The sequence below is a fragment of the Tupaia chinensis genome, unplaced genomic scaffold, assembly GCF_000334495.1.
Source record: "Tupaia chinensis unplaced genomic scaffold, TupChi_1.0 Scaffold000187_1, whole genome shotgun sequence".
Taxonomy (NCBI): domain Eukaryota; kingdom Metazoa; phylum Chordata; class Mammalia; order Scandentia; family Tupaiidae; genus Tupaia; species Tupaia belangeri.
Window position 1 is genome coordinate 1,992,178 of NW_006159662.1, and position 21,517 is coordinate 2,013,694.

Genomic DNA, 21,517 nt, shown 5'->3' on the forward strand with positions numbered 1-21,517 from the left:
TTACTTTGCCTGTGACCTGTAAGACCAATGTGTGACTTGCAGTCTAGTTACCATCCCTGCATTAGTGAATTATTGAAAAATAATTTGAAAAAAACATCTTTAGATAAAGGCATGCATGTGTCTTGATCACCACTGAGAAGCAGACTGGCTGATACCTAGTTGGAGCACAAAAACTATTTACTAAAAATTGAAAAAGTAAGTCAAGGCAAAAAAGACTTTTAAAGATAATATGTAAAACGAACAAGAAGAACAAAACAAAGAATTTAAGCCTGATATTGGATGTACAATAAGTTATATATATTTAGAAATTATTAAGAATATCCATTTTTAAGAGATTTTAGCAAGACCTACGAATTCATGGTCATTAACATCATCCAGGACCTCAGTACTAAAGAACAATTTTACTGAGGTCTTCTAGTCAGATCACCCTCGCTATCACGAAAATAATTTCAAAGAATTCCCATGTTTTCAGCTCTCCTGGCCATCTCATTCCTGTCGTCTCAGTAAGTGATCCTGCCTCTTATCTCACAAAGAAAAGCCTTCAATGATAAGAACATCCTCACCTGCCTTTTCAGATCTACAAACTTCTCCACATCTGTCCTTCCCTTGGAGGCCTGCGGCTCCATCCTCATATCCCCACCTTCTTGGGAACCCATGTTAGGAAGTATCTGCCCTGTCTCCTCTCTCTCTTGCTTTCCAGTATTCCCTTTTCTAATACAGAGTTTATAGTCTCATTCAGAAGAGGTCTATGCTTTTAAGGTTCTATTACCTGGATAATTAAAGACTGAACTATTTACAAAGGAAAGGACTGAGAATCACATGCGTCTGTTTTTTAAGTATCCTAATGATCTGAACTTGTCCTGTCCTGCTTGTTTATCTTGCATATTTTCTGTTTTATCTTTGCTACCAAATATTTTAAGTTTCAAATAACAGTAGCTTGTAAGAGGTTAGCCCTTCAATGTTTTTATAATCATTGATGATAAGATTCATTCTTCTTAGAGAATTCGACCACTTGTTTATCTGCTGAATTATATTTCTCTTTGAAGGCTCTGCACTAACAAAAAGAAGATATAAAATATAAGATTAAAGAATGATATGAGGAGATTGCAAAAAAAAAAAAACAAAAACCTCATAGCTCAGGAAGTCCTAGCTTGCCTGCTTGGTTGTTTGTTTCCAACGTGAATGAGGTTTGTGAGAAGACAATCAGAATTGTCCTTTTGTTCCAATGGGTTATACAGGAAAGAAACAGGAAGTCTTGATGAAAGCTTGGGCTTTACAGGATATTTGTGTGAGTATTCATCCCATGTGTTTGATGTGTTGTTGTTATGGTTTTTTCCCCCCACATCTAGACATTTGATGCCTGCATTTTGGCTAAGATATTTTAAAATACCGCTTTGTTTTCTTCACTTCATTACAATTCCTGGCATGAGCATTCTCTAAGGGAGGGGCTCAAAAATTAAAACTGGAGAAGGAAACTGAGGCCCAGAAGGCACAAGTCATTCATTTCCTCTGAATGTCAATCTCCTCATTATAAAGTGCAAGGATTACACCGGAAAAGTGCCTCTAAAAACTTTTCCACAAAAGTACCTCTGGCAGCACTGGAAATGAATAGTACCCCCTGGGGGATATGAGGGCATAGCCTGAAGCAGCCTCTGAAAGCTGGAAGTTTCTTTGAAATGTCCTATTTTATCTTAAAACTCCTGAGAACTTTGCATTTTACAAAACAGGAAAGTCTATGTTTGTTTTAGCATGAATGTTACCTCAAGAGTAAAACTACTTTGCTTTCCCACAAAATAATCCAGGGAATCCAATGCCCCAGGAAACGCGCATGCAGCCTCACATATACCTGCCACTTGCTTACCGTTGGGGGACTGCTTTTTGTCAGTTTGAGAACCTACAGCCTGGGCGATCATCATCTAAACCCCTTCCTGATATAAAATACTATAACCAGAACATTTAAATTTTCTTAAGAAAAGTAAGGCAAGATAATAGGAAAATTGTCATGCTTGCATTTGAATGGTGACTGAGAAAGCAGGCTGAAGACCTGATGTGAGGAAATCAGGCGGGCGATCACAGAGGTAACTGAGTCAGCAATGGAATCAGGGGCGTCTATGTTCTGTCAGGAGAGGGGCTGAAGGTCTGGCCGGGCAAATGAACAGTCTTGGGATCTTGGAGGTGGGGGGCACTCGGTGGCAGGGCTGTCTCCCGATGCACAACATCTCTCCACAACCCTCTCTCAGATGCTTCACACACTCTCACCTCTTCAGAAGACAGACCACTGCACATGTGAGTAGGTCTTCAGGAAAGAGCTACCAACTCCAAATAGTCCCCACAAACAACTCTGTCTCCACATGGGCTCAACTTCTGCCTCCCCCAGAACTCCACGGGAGTGCGCTGAGTGGGTGTTAAAGGGCATGACGTGGGTTCAGGTTCTGACTCACTCACCTACGAGCTGTGGGGGACCCTGCACCAGGAACTTAGTAGATACGCTCCAGTCTCTGCAGCTAGAATGGGGGAATGATTAATAATGGTCCCTATCTCACAAGAGTACTATGCACACAAGAAGTGGCCAAACCTGTGAAAAGCATGGCGAATAGCATCTAGCCCAGAGGGGGGCCTGACAACCACGACTTGCTAGAGTTTTACACTGACCAAACCTCAGTCTCCTGTAATATGAACCTAAACTCTAAAAATAGAAATGACCACTTCTCTGTCATCTCTTCTCTTGGCAAAATAAATCTTCTTCCCTTACATTTCTTTCCGATACAGTCTCTGCATATCAGAAACTTTGTAGCTTACAATGTGATCATAATTGACTTATTCTTCATGTTACTTGATATGAAAACAACAGACTGAAAGCATGCCTACCACCTCCCTGGGCCCATCACCCCAGGCACTGCTCCCCTTATCTCTGTTTCTTTCTGTCTTCCTCATTCCCCACCCTTCATACTTTGCAGCTGATTTTCTAAGTCGGAGCATAGTATTTTATATTCAATAAGTGTAATCTTCTTAATTCCAGCCTGTTTAAGTCTTTGGAAAACTGATTTTCTTATCCTACATATTAACTATTCCTCTGAATCTAAGCCTGAGGAAACTTTACTTCTATATCTCACCCAGTCTCTGACAGACAATTAGCGATCTCACACTTCAGGTTGACACTAATCATTCTGTGATGGCCCTTTGAACTACCATTTAGCCACATAAAGGTACCGATACCCAAATGGTATTTCCCCATATTGCCTTCAAGAAGGACCTCGTCAGATGTCTCGATGAACACCAGAAATACTGCACCTACTCCTCTTCCCCTCGCCTGGCTACCCCGTTCAAAGAAGGAAATGAGCTTAGTTTAATCGGCTTCATTTTGAGTGTACTCATGCTGACTTCCAGAGACCGCTACTATATACCTATCGTTCCTTATGATAAACTTCATAGTAAAAACCTTAACACTCTGCAGTGCTCCATGGGACTACTGTTCCAGTTAACAGAATCTTCTGCTGAAAAAAGGTTAATTTTTAAAAGTTTGTATATTATCATCTCAATAAGCATTCTCCTAAAACATGCTAGTTCATATTCCTGTCTCCATCTTTCCTTACTGAGAAACTAAGTGGGATCTTTGTTCTCAGCACTGATTCTAGTGAACAGGCTCAGAGATCCAGGAAGAATAACAATGGGTGGAATTCCACTCCAACCCAAGCTAGCCTGTGTGTGCATTCTAATATTCCAATTACAACCTACCTTGGCATTATCTATATCGTCTGAACTACCATTTAGCCACATAAAGGTACCAATACCCAAACTGTATTTTCCCATATTGAAAAAATGGGGAAAAAAAACACAAAGAAATTGATGCAGTAGTCTATGGCTTCTATTAACAGAATCAATTCTCTACAGAAGCCATTGATTTTCCTTATTGTGTTAAGTATTTCTGACCAAAACTATACAAAGACAAATACTTGGTAGATTTCACAATCTAATTTGCTGAGAAAAGTCTTTGAAGTTTAACATACATTTAAACAAATATATATGGATGGATTTTTATATTAAAAAGCATTATTTTCACAATATAGAAAAGAAATTCATCATAATTTGTGATTCTATCAGCTATAAATAATTAACATCACTGATTGAATATTTCTGTCTGATTTTTGAAGTTAAATATAATTGAGCTAGAGAGTGTAAACATTTTTCACTCTTGGTAGATAATGCCAAAATCCTTTCCAAAAAGGCTGTATTAATTTATAATGCCACTCAAAATATATAAATGCACCAATTTCATGAAACTCTTGCCAACTTTAGATGGCATATCATTGTTAATTGTGATCTGAATTGTTATTAGCACCAAGACTAAAGAACTTTCTACATGGTTGTTTACTCAATTCTCCTTTTACCTATTTCTTTCCTTTGCCTGGTCATTTATTGTGACATTAAACCTATTTCTTTCCTTTGCCTGGTCATTTATTTTGAAATTGATTCTTTCATGATTTATACTAATTACTTTTTTATCTGATTAGTTTTATTTATTATAAACTATTAATTTGATAGTCACTCTTTAGTTCTTCAGTTGTTTTAACTTAGTTTTATTCTATTTATTTTAATTTTTTTTTAGAATTACTTAATTTTATTAATTATTATTATTATTTAATTTGTTATAGGGCATGTGCACTCACCAAAGAGAGAGACAGATAGAGGGAGGAAAAGTGAGAAAGCAAACCACCATATCTGGGACTCAAACTGGTTAGCCATGTGGTAGTCCAGAGCCTTAACCACCACACCACTTTCTGGTCCTTAACTTATTTTTTTCTTCATTTGTTTGTTCAATTGGAAGATTTATTTGCTATAGAGCATGTGTGCTTGCCAGAGAAACAGAGGGAGACAGAGAGAAAGAACACGAGAAATCATCCCCCAGGGGCGAGAGGGGGGATGACCACACAGCAATTTCTTCTCCTCCAGTTTCCTCTTGGGACTTTGGGCACGTATGTACACGTGCATGGCTTGAGTTTTAAGTCACTGGGTCTGGGACTCAAACTGCAGTAGAGTACATGGGAGTCTACCGACATAACCATTACGCCATCTGCTGGTCCCACCTCATCCTTTCTTAATATTCTTATTTACACTTAATTAGTGATTATCCCTGTCTCCCTCTTAACCCTCAATTCCCCAGTCTTAGGATCCCATTTTTTATATAATTTTCTATACCCTACCTTCCCCAAGCAACGCCTTTCCAATACAAAAGTTGTGGAATCCTCTGCAGCTCTTTAGATAAATGTACTTCAGTGGAAATAAGTATTTTTAAGTTGGTATATGTTGAAATGGCTTTCAGTTGTCAATATACTAGTCAGAAATCAGCCACCCCGTTTTTACTGTCTATCATTTCTCTTTAAAGAATCTGATCAAATAACTCCATTGCACTGGCTTTTGCAGATAGAAAAGTTATCCAGACTTGGGATAACATGGAAAATAATATGCTCATGTCTTTTCTTCTCTTTTAGATTTCTCATCTGTTTTTTTTTTTTCACTATATATATTGTTTGAATTTATTCTCTATTTCATTAATCCAAGTTTATTATACAACTAAAATGTTATAGTTACTGGATCATAAAACAAGACATGACACATTTTTGCATAGAAATAGAAAATACGTCATGACTTTTCTGACGACCCAATAAATACTGTACAATATTTATTCTATTCTATTGTTTCTTAGCATTCAAACTTAAATGTTTCCATTATTCAAGTAATGCATGACATATGCTCATTGTGAAATTTCAAGTAAAAAGTGTATTTAGAGCATAAAATGAAAGGCTCAGTTCATCATACCCCACTCCACAATTCCTTGCCAATTCTATAGACATGTGTCATATTCCAGGGTATTTTTTTACTGAATCTAACTACATGAGATACACATGTGTTTTAATTTTCCATAAATGGAATTATAATACACAAAGTGTTCTAAGATGTGCTTTATTCCCCTAAAAAATACATCTGAAAAATCTGTGTATATTGGCACGTTCAGATTTCCATCAGTCTTCCACGTAAGTACATGGTGTTCCATAGCATGAATTTAGTATCATTTATTTAATCATTTGTTTTATTTACAACCTTTTTCATCATTCCACATAGTCCTCCATGAACATATGTGACTGTATCTTTTTTGCACATGTATAAATATTTCCTCAGGGTTGGTTCCAAGAAATTTTTGGATTAAAAACTAGATGAATTAAGAGTGTTAATCAATAGAATATCACACATGTATACACACATGAATTTTAAAAATAAAATTGTAAAGGTCATCTTATAATTAAAGATAATGGGCCTGTGCTCCACCCTACCACAGCTGTTCTGGGGGCAATTCTTTTTAACCATTTCTTTCTTCCTTGCTCTGGTGGTTCCTCCCACACCTCTCCATGTTGTGCTGTCTAGCTCTTCCTGAATGTACCCGATCTAGACACTGCTTACAGGCATCCTCTGATGACAAATGGCAATTTGGCTCCTTCATATTCCTTTGCCTCCTGGCTTCTACTCTTCTCAATACAATTAGATCACTCTGCTCAGTTCTTCCAGTGGGTAGAACCCTTCCACAGGTCAACCTTGTACCCTGGAAGAATATACTAAAACCTCTTTAAATGGGTGGCAGCAACTCAGATCCCCACAGACTACGAATACCTCTATGAGCTCACCCTTCCCCTGACTCACCTCCATCCCTCTCTTCTCCATGTATACCTCTATCGCTTCTTCCTCTACTATAATTATTACAATATCAAAACTGAAAATATCTATGCTCTGTTCTGAAAGCTGAGTACCTATAAATGCCATCGAATTATTATGACTATGTAGATACTACTTAAAGAAGAGTCTTGTTTTGTAAGATTGTATTTCCTTCTTTGCTGGTTCAGTGTCTTAAGATTGTTCCTATGGAGGAAATGTGGGCCTATCATTGCCAGGTTTACTGAAGTTTAAGACAGGCCTGAAATCTGTAAACTTGCATCAAATCACATTGTACTTTAAACTGTGACAACTCATTCAAAAATGGGCTTCAGAAATCTACGGTGACCAAACAAAAACAGGCTTGAGGGCTCACCTGAAATCAGCCTGTTTGCCACTCTTATGTTTAGGATTTTCCCTTTGTCCTAGGTTCTTTAAAATTCCACAGAGACAGGTTTATTGAGTCTCCTCTCCAGCTCTGTGAAAATCTCGTGTCATGCTACTGTCCTGCCCCCAACTTCATTGATTATTGTTCTTATGTTTTTTTATTGCCTGTTGCTTGTTTTTTGTTTTAACTTACTCATCTTTTTCTAGCTTCCTAAGGTTGAGGCTAAAACCACTGATATGAGACTCTTCTTCTTTTCTAAGATAAGAAAACAATACTTATATTAGATAATGTTGCCTAAAAGCACACCAATTAAACATCCCATGAGTTTTATTGTTATGTCTTCATTTTCCTTCTACTCAAATATTTTGTTATTTCCTTTGTGAAAACTTCATATTTACATATAATAAAGTAATTAACAACTAATAACAAGCAAGACTTATAAAATGGAATATGTAGTTGCTATATTACTACTGAAAGTCTTTTAATCAAAAGCATTTAAATATTTCATATAAACAACATGGGAATTTTTTGGTAATTTGCCAAAGTATTCAGAAATTAGACTCTCCTGATGACTCAATTATCTGGCTTATGACCTTGAACAAGTCACGAGCCCAGGATTCATAATACAGAGTCATATAAGAATCTAAAAAATTATTACTATAACACATACACACTGACACTGGACAAAAGAGAATAGTGACCAAGAGGCAAGGCTTCTTCTCATGGAGTTCACATTCTTTTAGGCAGTCAGTCCATAAAAAAAATTTGAAATGAATGTGAAGAGTGATTTATGAAGAAAAGTTGGTCAACTCTAGGGACTCTTGGACCTGGCAGCTTGAAAAACATGCTGAGCACCTGTGTGTGCATGCCCAAAATCCTGAAGGGAAAGGGATGGAGGAGAAGGGATTACAGTGTAACCATGACCCATGTGAGGTGCTTTCTCACTGTCTCTCTCCCTCTGTCTCTCTCTCTGGCAAACACATGTGTCCTCTAGGAAATTTAAAAAGAGAAAAAGAAAAATGTTTAAAAGGGGAAATATATATTTATAAAACAATGCTAAATGGTTTTATCTAAATGAAAGACCAACCTGTTTTTCATATCGTTGCTTGACGTCCTCTAGCTGCCACAGAAAGTCCTTGGACTGTTTCTCACGCAGAGACTTGGACCTAGTTAGATCTGCTTCCACTTTTTCCATCTATAAAATTAAAAACCGAATATTACATTGTTAAACAAAGAATTACGTTTCATGTTCATGTAATTCATCTAGTCATTAAAAATATTTCAAACATCTCAACAATCATAATGAATTTAAAGGTGATAAAATCAGGAAACATGTATCAGTTTATTTAAACATTTTAACAAGGGAAATTAAAATCGATATATAACTGGCTAAATTCTAATGTTATGATGACAATGTAGTGGAAATGTAATTTCGAAGATTCAAGTATTTATTCAGCAATATTTTGTGTGCTGAGTGGGATAAAGTATTTCCAAATCAGCTATCTGATAAGAGACATATCTAGAATAAGTCATTCTTATAACTTAATAATAGATGGGCAATTAAACAATTCAAAATAGGCCAAAGGTCTGATAGACAAGCACCCAAAGAAGACACACAAGTGGCCCACAAACATATGAAGAGATGCTCAACATCACTGTCATTTGGCAAGTACAAATTAAAACAAGAGTGACATAACACTTTGCGCTTACTGGGAAGGCTATCATGGAGAAGACAATAATAACAAGTTGTGGAGAAATCAGGGCTGCTGGTGGGAAAGTGAAATAGTACAGACATGCTGGAAGACAGTCTGGTAATTCCTCAAAAGATTACACATAAAGTTGCCATGTGACTCAGGAATCTTAACTCCTAGGTAGGAAAAGAAAACATACATCCATACAAAAGCTTGTGTGTAAATGTTTGTAGTATAATAATTCACAGAAGCCAAAAACAGGAAACACAAATGTCTATCTATGAATGGATAAATAAAATGTGGTATACTCCTAACTGCATATTTTTAGCCAGGAAATGTAATGAAATATTAACACATTATAATATGTTCACTCATGAACCTCAGCGACATTATGCCACAAAAGGCTATATATTGTCTGATTCCATTTATACTCTTATTTCACATTTATATTTTCCAGAACAGGAAAATCCACTGAACCAAGAAGAGTGGATTAGTAGTTGCCTGGGTGAGATGAAGGCCTGGGAGTGACCAAAAATGTATAGGGTTCCTTTGTGAAGAGACAACAATGTTCTAAAATTGTGCTGACAGTTGCACAACTTTGTTACCACATTAAAAACCACTGATTAGTCCACTTAGGAGTGAACTGTTCATAAGTGAATTACATCTCAACAACGTGTTCAAGAAAAGAAAAGCCAAGTACTCCACCACCTTTACGAGGCCTCACATGATCCAGCCCAGCCTGGGTCACACTCCTCTCTCAGTTCAACTCCACTGCTCAGTCCTACCATGGCCATCACTCCAGTCCACCTGCCTCCTTGCTGGGCCTACCACATGCCAAAAAAGCCTTGGTGTCTAGAAGCTTTCCCCAGATATTCACATGGCTTCCTTCTTAAAGTATTGGGGTTTGTGTCACCTGTGTCATAAGGCATCCCACAACATCTAGTTAAAATTTGAAATTTTAGTCCCCCTACCTCAGTCCAAATTCCAGCCCCCTCTTTTACTGCCACTTTATTCTACAGGACACACCCTTCGGGCTCACTGAGTTATTTACTGCTTCTTTAGGATGGTTATTTATATTCATACCCCCACTGTAAGGTACCCCTGGTCACTGATGCATCCCCATGATCCAGCACAGTGCCAGGTACATAGAGGGACTTATTGAACACTAATAAAAAAAAAAGCATTTCAATTAGCCAAAAGGAATAAATGCTAGTGATCTAGCATGGTGACCTCAGCCAACAGTAATGCATATTTGAAATGCGGTACAAAAGTAAATTTTAAACGTCTCACAACAAAAAAAAGTAACTGAGGTGATGGATATGTTAATTAGCTTCTTTTAATCATTCTGCTTTATATGCATATATCAAAATATTATAACCCCAAATATATATCATTATTCATCTGTCAATTAAAAAGAATTAAACAAAATAATAAAAATAAAATTATTAGGGACTAAAAAATGTTCTTAAGGATGAATGAAAAGATAAACAAAAGTGAAAGGGGAAGAAAAAAGAGTCAAGAAGGGTAGAACTGATCTGTTTAGTACTTTTAAGACAGAACTCAGATGAAATTTTTTTTTGTTCTTTATTCTTCAGCACAGATGAAATATTAAAAATGAGTAATAAATTTTAAAACACTTAAATATTAAAATTTAAATATTTAAAATAAAAAGGAGAGCTTTATGTGCTCAAGGTTGATAAAAAATAGAATATCTTTTATCTAAAAAATTACCCTGTTTAATCAAAATACAAGAAATTTTAAAACACAAGATTTTTTTGTACTTAAATATTAAGAAAAATTCAAAGTAAATAGCAACTGATGTTATGAAAAGATGAAGTACATGTTATTTTAGCTATACTGACCGAAAATGCCAGTCCCCACTCCATTATCCTTCCACGATTTAACCAAAATTAAAAAAGCACGAGTCTTATTAAAATAGTTAAGGTCTGGATAAAAACACAATGTTCTCAGTTGCCATAGATGCACATGATTCTGTTTCATTATACACCATTCCACATTCCATTCGATTTCAAGTTTGAAAATTAAAGGTCAACAACTGTGTTACATCTCTGGCTTTAAGAGAACCTAAGAGAAAAGAGCTTAGGTACATCTCTGTGACTGCTCCAGGTTTAAAAAAGCAAGACAGACAAGCAAGGAAGGATGCTGAGTCTTCCTGATATGGCGCCTCAGGCGTTACTTTTCGCTACGTGCTAGAGAAAACCCAGGCATCTACGGCTTGCACCACATAGGTCCTTCTCGCTCTCCTGAAACAAAAGGTTCAGAAGCAGTAGGACTGTGACATTGTAGCTCAACAATGTCAGGGTAAAGGTGGCTGCAATTCAACTGCCCCTAATGGCTGCAAAAGCTTCTGCGCCTCTTAGCATCTGGGAGGAGAAAGGCAAGAAGTGAAGGACAAAGGGATAAAAGCAAAGAGTACATATTCGCTGAGCTGAAAGCCCTTTCAAGGGTCTTTCCTGTAAGTTCCTGCTAAAAGCAAACGAAGTATTCTGTTTGTATCTCATTCACTAGAACATAGGGCACCATCTGCAAGGTAAAAATCTATACTTTTAAAACTGTGTCTCATGTTGCCCTAAATAAAATCAGGATTCTGTTAGAAAGAAACAACCAACATACATTGTGTGAATATCTGGCAGCCTCCATCAGATGCAATGATAGTAAGCTACTGCTCTTTCTTCAATAAAGTACTATTATGTTGTTTGATTTTATGTGACCAGACATGTATAATTTGTATTATGTAATTATGTAACTGTACCCAAATAAATATATCATTCAAAATACTTTTTGTATTTAATAAACATTTAAATAAACTATAAGAAATAATGTTTAAATATTTTCAAACGTTTATGGACATATAGAGACAAAGCTTGCTGTTCTCTGTTACATTTAAGCCATTCTGGTGCATGTACAGCAGTATTATACTCTGGTTTTACTTTTATATTTCTTGATGTCTAAAGAAACCAAATACCTTTTTATATGTTAATTAGCCCTTTTAAAATGAACTGTTCAAGTCTTTGTCCATTTTTCTACTTGGAGTCCTGTCCATTTCTAATTGGTTTGTAGGAGCTTTCCTATCTATTCTGGGCATGAGTCATTTGTTCAGAATCTGGAGTGCAGATATCTTCTCCCACAATGGGATTACCTCTTCTCCTTTGTACAGTCTCTCTCTGTTTTTGTTTTGTTGTTGTTTGTTTTTTTGGTCAGAGGACAGGGTCACTCACTGGAGAGAGAGACACAGAGAAGGGGAGAAACCACACCTCCATGGGAGACGGTCATGCCACAATCCCTTTTCCTCCATTTTTCCCCTTTTGGGATTTTTTGGCAAGCAAACACATGTGCCCTGTGATTTTCCAAGCTGCTGGGTTCAGGAACCCAAACCGCACAGTTGGCCATGTGGAATCCATCTGCCTAACCACCAAGCCACCATCTGGCCCTATACTAATCTCTTTTGATTTCTTAGTTTTAATGAAACCCCAATTTTAAAATATTTTGTTTTTATGTCTTTTTTTTCTATTTAGAACATCTTTACTCATTTCCAAATACAAACAGATTCCTACCTTTCACTAATCCTTCTGTAATTAATTTGTGAGTAGAGTAAAATAAGGGACAGAAGTCTTCCTTTTTGTCATATGATTATCCAACAGATGCAGCACCATTTACTGAAATGAACAATTTCTGCAGTCCCTCCTTTGACATGAATCAGACTGATGGTATATGTGTAAGTTCATTTCTGGTCTCTTCTGTTGGTTATCTTGTGCCAAGACCACTCTATATTAATTATATCAACATTTGGTAGTATAAGTTCTCCAATTATAACCTTCCTCAAGATTGCCATAGCTCTTTGTGTTTCATACATATTTAGAATCAGCTTGTCAATTCCCTTACTTCCCCTAAAATAGTACTACTAAAATTTTGACTTCTGGAACTGTACTAAGTCTATAAATTAATTGAAAAAGAACTTGCCATTTTTATAACATGAGACTTTGAATCATACACGTGACATATCCCTCAACTAATTTAGGTCTTTAGTTTCTCACAATAACATTTTAAAGTCTTCTGCATAGAAGCATCAGTCTTTTGTTAGATTTATTCTTAGGTAAGTGATGCCTTTTATTTTTTTCTTTTTAGAGAAAGAGACATTTTTGCTATAGGGCATGTGCACTCACCAGAGAGATAGAGAGAAAGTGAGAAATCACCCCTTAGGGGGGATGGCCATGCCACAATCTCTTCTCCTCCATTCTCCTCTAGAGATTTTGGGCATGAACACACAAGGTCAGCATGTGTTTCAAGTCACCGGGTCCAGGACTTGAACTGTGGTCGACCACATGGGAGTCCAGTGCCTTAACCACTATGCCACTTGCTGGCCCCAAGTAATGCCTTTTGAAACCATTACACATAGAAATTTTTTCAAATTTTAGTTTCTATTTATTGCTGATATACAGAATTAAGAGCACAATAAAACTGAAGAATGAAATAACATTGATTTGTACATCTGACCTTATATATTATTAAATTCATTACCAAGAATATTTTAACAAATAACCATTAAGAAACTGGGTAATACAAAGATTCCATAATTGCAGATAAATTCATAACTCAATGGGCTACCTAAGATGTCCCTTCCCTGTGATATTATTAGTTTTTTAGGTTTGTTTTTATTTTATGCCATAAGGCACATGCATTTGCTGGAGAAAGAGGCAAAGAGAAGGAAAGTCAGAAGTCACCCCTCAGGGGATATGGCCATTCTGTAATCCCTTCTTCTCCACTCATGCACACACACACACTCCCGAAGTGATTCTCAAGCCACTAGGTTCAGGACTCGAACCACAGTCAACCATATGGGAGTCTAGCACCTTAACCACCATACCAGCTGTTGGCTCCCCTCTGTGTTCTTTTAATGACCTATTTACTTTAGTACCTATACTATCTATTATTAACACATATTTTTATGCATAGGATTAATCATATAAGTCACAGGTTTGTATATAAATATCTCTGTATTCCCAGAATCTACCATAATGGTCAGTAGAAGCAGGAAATGAAAGATTTTTTTAAAAATAAATTAATGAAGAAAATAAACCAAGTCTATTGAATCCTTTGACTGGCCTGTAACTTAATAAAATAGTCCAGGAATTAAAAAACAATATTATTACTATTTTCACAAACAAGTCAAATGCAGAAAGAATACCACATTTTCTAGTCCAATGCACTCAGATTTCTTTTTTTCTTTTCTTTTTTATTCTTTGCTTATTTTGCTTCTGCAAAGATTAGTGATTGGTAAGTACTGTAAAAAATCTCCAATTTACTATTCAATTAATCCCTTAAGAAAATAAGATTTCTTTGGTCTTTTATTATCTTAAATCTAGTCTAAAAAACTTATTTAATATTATATGAGCCAGCCGGCTAAAAGGACAACAGGGAAAAGGTATAAGTCATGACAAATGATCTGTATGATGATGGATTTTTTTCTTTAAGTGTTTGTTATTCAAGTATACAAAATAATGTCAAATTCTTCCTTCCTTACAAAGATTTTTTCCATTAATTCAACAGCGATAATAGGATAATAAACCAAACTTAAAATTTGTAAAAATGCAAAGAATTGGCTAATTTCAATTGTGTTAGAAGGCAGACTCAAGCCCATTATTCAACAGCAATGGTTTTCAGAATTTTGTTTTTATGACAAACCAGTAGGTTTTCCAGGTATAGAGCTAATCATGTACCTAGAGACTATAAAGAAAAGAAAATATAATTTAAAGCCAGATATTTAGCAGTAAATATCATTTAATGAGGATATATTTTCAAGAGGAAAATAAAGTAGAAAAGCCAAATGGTTAGTGGAAGCCCCAGGAGGAACTAGTTAGCTGGTATTTATGCAGTCAGTTTATAAGATTAAAAAGTTTTACTTCAGAATTGTTGCCAATACTTCAAAACACATAGCTGTCTTTTTCAGACATTGATTCGTTTCACAGAGAATAGGTAAATATAGAACACTATTATCTATATAGAGAAATAATTCTAATAGTAATTCATTTTCACAATTAAAATATGTACATTTTACCACTAATTGCTGACAGCTTACACAATAAATCTTACCACTGAAGGAAAAATTAAGTCATTATTTAAGCAATGTTAAATGAAATAAAAAGTTCTTCAAAGTGAAAGAAACAGTGTGAAGCAATTTTTTTTTTTAAGTTTAAGTCTGTTCCACTTTCTCTCATGGGTCTCATTTTTGAAACAGCAATTCTTTCTAAAACAAACTCAAAGCTTTTATTTTTTAACTCAAAATCCATTGTCTGCTATCAGCAGAAGTTTCCAAATGGAAAAAGATGCCCTACAGCTCTGCTGGCTTTTACACAAAAGATTTCTGTAAGAAGAGAAAAGCAGTTCAAAACAAGAACAGAAAAGGAAGTGGAAAAATCTAAAAACATTATGATTCTCCAAATAATGAATCTTCTGTTTGATTTTCTTTTAGAATTTGAGTTATATATGATTCACATTTTTAATAAACTGATAATTTAGGATAGAAGATTTCTACTTCACCATATTTTGATATAGGCTTTTTAATATTTTGGTTAGCATTTGTTCAAATATGCCAAATAAGAATTATCTGACTGATTTGTGAATGATCCTAGCAGTAAGGATTCCATTGGAAAAGAGGTCCCTTACTACACTCATACCAAGTGTACTTTCTCTATTTCAAAAACCCAATTGAACTTGGCAAAACTATGTGTAATTGAAACCACTGAAGGGCATGTTTTCAACAGAAGACAACCAAAAGAATTTCCTGCTCATCAGTTGCTGTCACTATTTGTTTTCAAAGAGTCTGGCTCTAGCACTACTGGTGATCAGACCTGGTGAGGGCTGCTCACAAAACAAGACACAGGAACAGGGAATGTGGAGAATCCCAGAGCATGGACCAAATAGAGTTCTTCGTCAGCATTTAACTAGACCATGGAGATATAACATCAAGAAGGCAGGAAAAAATGAATCATTAAGGTAAAAAAGGGAGAGTCAGATGAGTCTGAGACAATTGGTGAAGGAGAGAGAAGACCAATGAGCCACGTTAGAAAAGAACAGACCAAGATGACATGAGGGATGTTCCAATGGGAAGGGTAATTCCAGAATCAGTCCCACAAATACCATCTTCCATCCTATTATTTGGTGGCAGTCTCATTTTGTTTCTGGCTAGGGTTATTTTTTTTAATTATTTCTATATTTTATTTATTATTATTATTTATTTAATTTTCTCTAGGGCGTATAAACTCACCAGAGAGAGAAAGAAAGAGAGGGAAAGTGTGAAAGCCATCAAGTCCAGGACTTGAACCATAGTTGGCCATGTTGGAGTCCAATACCTTAACCATCATGCTACCTGCTGGCCCACTGGCTAAGGGCTCTTAATATATGGGTCTTGAGATTACATTATCTCTAGCATTTTTAGTTCTGCCACATACATAGATTATTTTTTATAAAATCATTTTCTACACTATTCTTTTCACAAGTATTTTCTAATTTTTCATCGTTAATAAATAAGACAATAAACATCCTTAAGCACAATTTTGCGCACTTTGTATTTTTGAAGACTAAAGTACTCGAAGCAGAACCAATAGGTAAATGATAAGCGCAGTATTAAAACAATCCTCTAGGAGGACCAGCAGTTAGCATAATGGCTATGTCACTGGGTTCCCATGTAGTCACAGCGGTTCATGTCCCGGACCTGGTGGTTTAAAACTCATGCCAGGCGCATGTGTGTACGTGCCCAAGATCCCAAGAGGAGAACGGAGGAGAAGGGATTGCGGCATGGCCATCCCCCCAGGGGGTGATTTCTCGCTTTCTGTCTCTCTGTCTGTCCAGCAAGCACATGTGCCCTATAGCAAAAAAAAAAAACTCTAAAAAAAAAAAAATCCTCCAGGAAGGTTAACAACTTGATGCTCTACTAGAAATGCATGATCACTGTGTGAATTTCTACCTAGAGTTACTTAGAAAATAGATTGATGCAATTTTATTTTTTTTAATTACCAGTGAAAAGAAACACATTTGAATGCCAGTTTCTACAAGAAAAGTACTTTGGACTTTAAACGTGATTGCTTCGAATTTATAGGTTTATAGGAGGAGAGTTGCCATCCTGCCAGTACTGAGTCATCCAATCCAGGAACACAGGTCTCCATTTACTTAGATCTGTTTGCATTTCTCTAAGCAATATTTTAAAATGCACAATGCATAAATCTTCAACTTACTTCATTTTGGTTTACAAAGAATTTTATTCTTTTGAAGCCACTGTAAATTAAATTGTTATCTTAATTTCATTATGAGTACAGAGTATGAATGATATTTGTATGTTGGTCTTAAATCCATCAAATTTGTTTTAATAATTTCTTAGTTCTAGTATTTGTTTTATGGATTTTGTGGAACTTTCACCATGCAAGATCAGGTCATTAAGATGTTTATACTTCTTCCTTTTCGATCTGCCTTTTTTTTTTTTGGCCTTGGTACATGAACTAGTAAAATCAGTTGAATGTCGAACAGAAGCAGCAAAAACAGACATCTTTACCTTGTTCTTATGAAGAAAACCATTAAATCTTTCAACATTAAGCCTATTAGGTCTGTGGTTTTCATACATGCCCTTTATTAGGTTGAGTAAATTCTCTTCTAGTCCTAACCTCCCAAGAACCTTTCCCTTCATTCTATTAATATGCTGCATATTAACTGACTTTCAAATGTTAGAACCACCTTGGATTCCTGGGATAAATCCTACTTGGTTGTGGTATGTGTATAATCATTTCTATATGTTTCTGGATTAGGTTTACCAAAATATCATTAAAGGCTTTTGTGTCTATATTCATGGCAAATGTTAGTATGTAGTTTCCTTGTGATACTTATTCTGGCTTTGATAGCAGAATAATATTGACCTCATAGGATGAACTGAATTTTTTTCCCTAAATATTTGATATAATTTACCATGAAGCAATCTGGTCTCAGACTTTTCTTTATGAGATTTTTTTTTTATAAAAGAATGATTTTATTGAACTTTATTTATTTATTTCAATTTGATCAGAGAGGGACAGAGAGAGAGAGAGAGAGAGAGAGAGAGAGAAAGTGAGAAAGCAAGCTGCCAGATCCAGGACTTGACCCACGGTCAGCCATGTGGGAATCCAGCACTTTTACCCACCACACCACCTGCCAGCCCCTCTTTATGAGATTTTAAATTGATAGTTATATGTCTTTACTTATTACAGTTCAATTCAAATTTTCTATACTCATTTGAGATATATTTTTGATACTTTGCATCTTCTTTCTAGGAATGTGTCCACTTCATCTGAGTTGTATAATTTGTTGATATAAAATTTTTGATAATATCACCCTATAACTTTTACATTTTCCATAGGATTAATAGTTATGTAATTTCCTCCTTCACTCCTAATTTTTATAGTATCTCCTCACTTTTTCATTTGTTCATTTCTTAATCAGTTAAACTAAAGGTTTGTCAATGTTGTTGATCTTTTCAAAGAACCAATTTTGGCTTCACTGATTTCTGCCATTTTTCTGTCTGCTGTGTCTTTGCTCTCTGATGTAATCTTTAGTGCTGCCTGTCTTCTGCCTGCTTAAGCAGAGGCTTGCTCTTCCTTTTTTGGTTTCTAAGTTACTGGTCTGAACGTGTTTAAAGTTATACATAATGTTTCTTTTAGTGCGCTTTAGCTGTAGCCTATGTATTTTCATATGCTGTATTTTTGTTGTAATTCATTGCAAAATACTTTCTAATTTCCCTTGTAATATTTTCTTTGAGCTAAGAGTTATTTAAAATATATTATTTAATTCCATGTATTACAAAATTGCCAGATTTCCTTTTATTATTTATCATTGGCGTAAAATAACATACTTTGTATGATTTTAATCCTTTTAAATTTATTGAGACTTGTCTTGTGACCAAGCAGATGTTCCATTCTAGAAAGTATTCTATGAGGGCCCCGACACTGACAAATCACTGCCTGCCTAGCTCACTCCTGAGTGGCACAGGTACAAACAGACCCAAAGCAGCATAGCAAAGGCGTTGAAACCTAATGGAAACTGGAATCTGCCCACAGAAGATAAAACTTTCACTTTGAAATGAATCGTACTGATAGTCTAAAACAACATTGTTTTGGGATTCTAATGAAACTCAGAGATTACAAAATATTCAGTGTATCCTCTCTTGTTTACCTATTCTCTTTCCCAGCAGGATTCTGACCCTCATCCATGATGGTGTGGATATCAATAGTTCATTTCTTTTTACGGCTAAGTTATATCTCTCTGTATAATCATTTTCACTTTTTGAAGAACATTGGGTTGCTTTAGTTTGAGCTGTTATGAATAAAGCTGTTGTCAATATTTGAACACAAGTCTTTGTCTGGATTGTGTTTATGACTCTTGATTAAATACATAGAAATGGACCGGCTGACATATGGTCATTGTATGTTTAACTTTTTAAGAAAATTGGCAGTTTTCCAAGGTGACTGTACTATTTTAAAATAACCATTATCAGTGTAAAAGATTTCCAATTACACCACATCTTTGCCAACACTTGGTATTGTCAACCAATCTTTATCATTTCATTACAAAATAATAATTATATAAGTTTAACTTATTAGTTATATATATTTCTAATAAGTAATAAGTTTAACTTATTAGTTATATATATTTCTTCTTCCACAAGATGTCCATTCAAATTTTTTGCCTGATTTTAACTGAATTGTCTTTTCATTGAGTTGTAAGGTTTATTTCATATTTTAGATATAAGTTTTTTTGAAATATATGCATTGTGAATCTTATCTCTCATTCCCTAGACTGTCTTGTTTTTGTTGCTTTTCACTGATGTCTTTTGAAGAGCAAAAGTTTTTAATTTCAGTGAAGTCCAATTTACCAATTTTAACTGAAATTTAATTTTTTGTTTACTATAATGTGGTCAAATATGTGTTCTCTGACTTGACAAGTTTTAGAAATACATTGAAAGTTTCTTTATGGTCTATTGAGTTTTATAACTGTTCCACGAGAGGAGAGAATTAATTTATTGTCTCCAACTGATGTAAAACAGAAATACAGCTATTACATAAACTACTATTTGGACCTCCTGTTTGTTTGGTTTTTGTCCCCCTGGTCTGTCAAAGATGAAAAAAGACATATTAAAGCATCTCATCCCATACTTTTTTATTTATTTATTTTTTTAGCATCCCATACTTTTCTACGTCAAGTTCTTCATGTATTAATACCTTTTCACATTTTGTATTTTGATTATTCTTGCCTTTAGTTTACAAAAATATTGGGGGACCAGCAGTTAGTGTAATGGCTATGTCGCTGAACTCCCATGTAGTCGACTGCGGTTCGTGTCCTGGACCCAGTGGCTTAAAACTCACGCCAGGCGTATGTGCGTGTGTGTCCAAGATCCCAAGAGGAGAATGGAGGAGAAGGGATTGCGGCATGGCCATGCTCCCTGGGGGGTGACTTCTTGCCTTCTGTCTCTCTGTCTCTTTCAGTCTGGCGAGCGCACACACCCTATAGCAAAAACCTCTCCAAAAAAAAAATATATTGGGTTGTAGGGAAAGTTACGATGCATTTTTGCATAGAAAAATACATCAAAATATGTCATGACTTTCCCAACAACCTTATATATGCCTTTGTACAGTTTATTGACCTGTATTATTTTAAATTTGTAGGATAGTATTATATTTCTACTTTCTTTTTGTCTGAATATAAGAGACTTATTTCACCATCCTTTTATGATTTTGTGTAACTTTATTTTAGTTATACCTTTTTTTTTTTTTTAAATGCCACAGGGTACATGCACATGTCAGAGAGAGAGGAGGGGAGAAAGCACCACTTAACAAGGTCTATTCAAACAGCAACCCTTTTGCCTCCATTTCTCCTTGCCATCAGGACCCTGGAATACAGAGGCATGCACCTGGACTGTTGCTATAGGATTGGGACTCAAACTGTGTGGGCCATTTGGAATCCTGTTTCCTCAGCATGGCGATTGACCATTGTGTTGTGGGGCCAGTTCAATCCTTCTTTTCACTCAGAAATTTTAACCTGGTAATGATTATTATTCCAATGATAAACTCTGCCTTATTTTGGCCATTTTATTCTATCTATGCTTCTGTTCCTTTGGCAGTATTTTCTCCTAAGTTTTGCTTTTATCTTCTCAAGATTTTTATAATATAAAATCTTGATAATTTTATTAATGCTTCTGTTTATACATTTCAAAAATAGGTTAACTTACACTTCCCTAATTTTAAGAATCTTATGAGTCCACATATCATGACAAGTTTTAGCATACTTTGCTCCTTTAGCACATTCTCACTATCCACTTACTTCCTCATTTTTGCTAATGTAATCTAAGGATTTAGATTCAACTGCCATTATATTTGTATTTCTCATTTTATAAGGGGTCTGTAAAACTTCATGAAAATGCGCATTATGAAAAAACTATGCATGGATTTCAAAATTACTTTGCAGTCAAATAAACCTGTACTTCAATTCCATTTTTCTAAAAATCTGTTTGAAGTCCCTTCATTTATTTTATCTTTTTATTTTTATTATTATTTTTTTTTCTGGAGATTTTTTTTTTTTTTTTTTTTATGTGGGTCGCATGCACTCACCAAGAAGAGAGAGAGAGAGACAGAGAGACAGAAAGTGAAAAATAACTCCCCAGGGGGATGGCCACACCACAATCCCTTCTCCTCCATTCTCC

General features: G+C 35.5%; 1 protein-coding gene across 5 annotated transcripts in view; it reads right to left on the bottom strand.

Moving 5' to 3' along the window:
• CEP112 (centrosomal protein 112) overlaps positions 1-21,517 on the bottom strand; it is a 462,320-nt gene that overhangs the window by 261,683 nt on the left and 179,120 nt on the right. For all 5 annotated transcript variants that reach the window (XM_027771158.1, XM_027771157.1, XM_027771156.1 and 2 more), the window contains exon 19: positions 8,178-8,285. In XM_027771158.1, the coding sequence (XP_027626959.1) occupies positions 8,178-8,285 (108 nt within the window). The remainder of the gene's footprint in view (positions 1-8,177; positions 8,286-21,517) is intronic.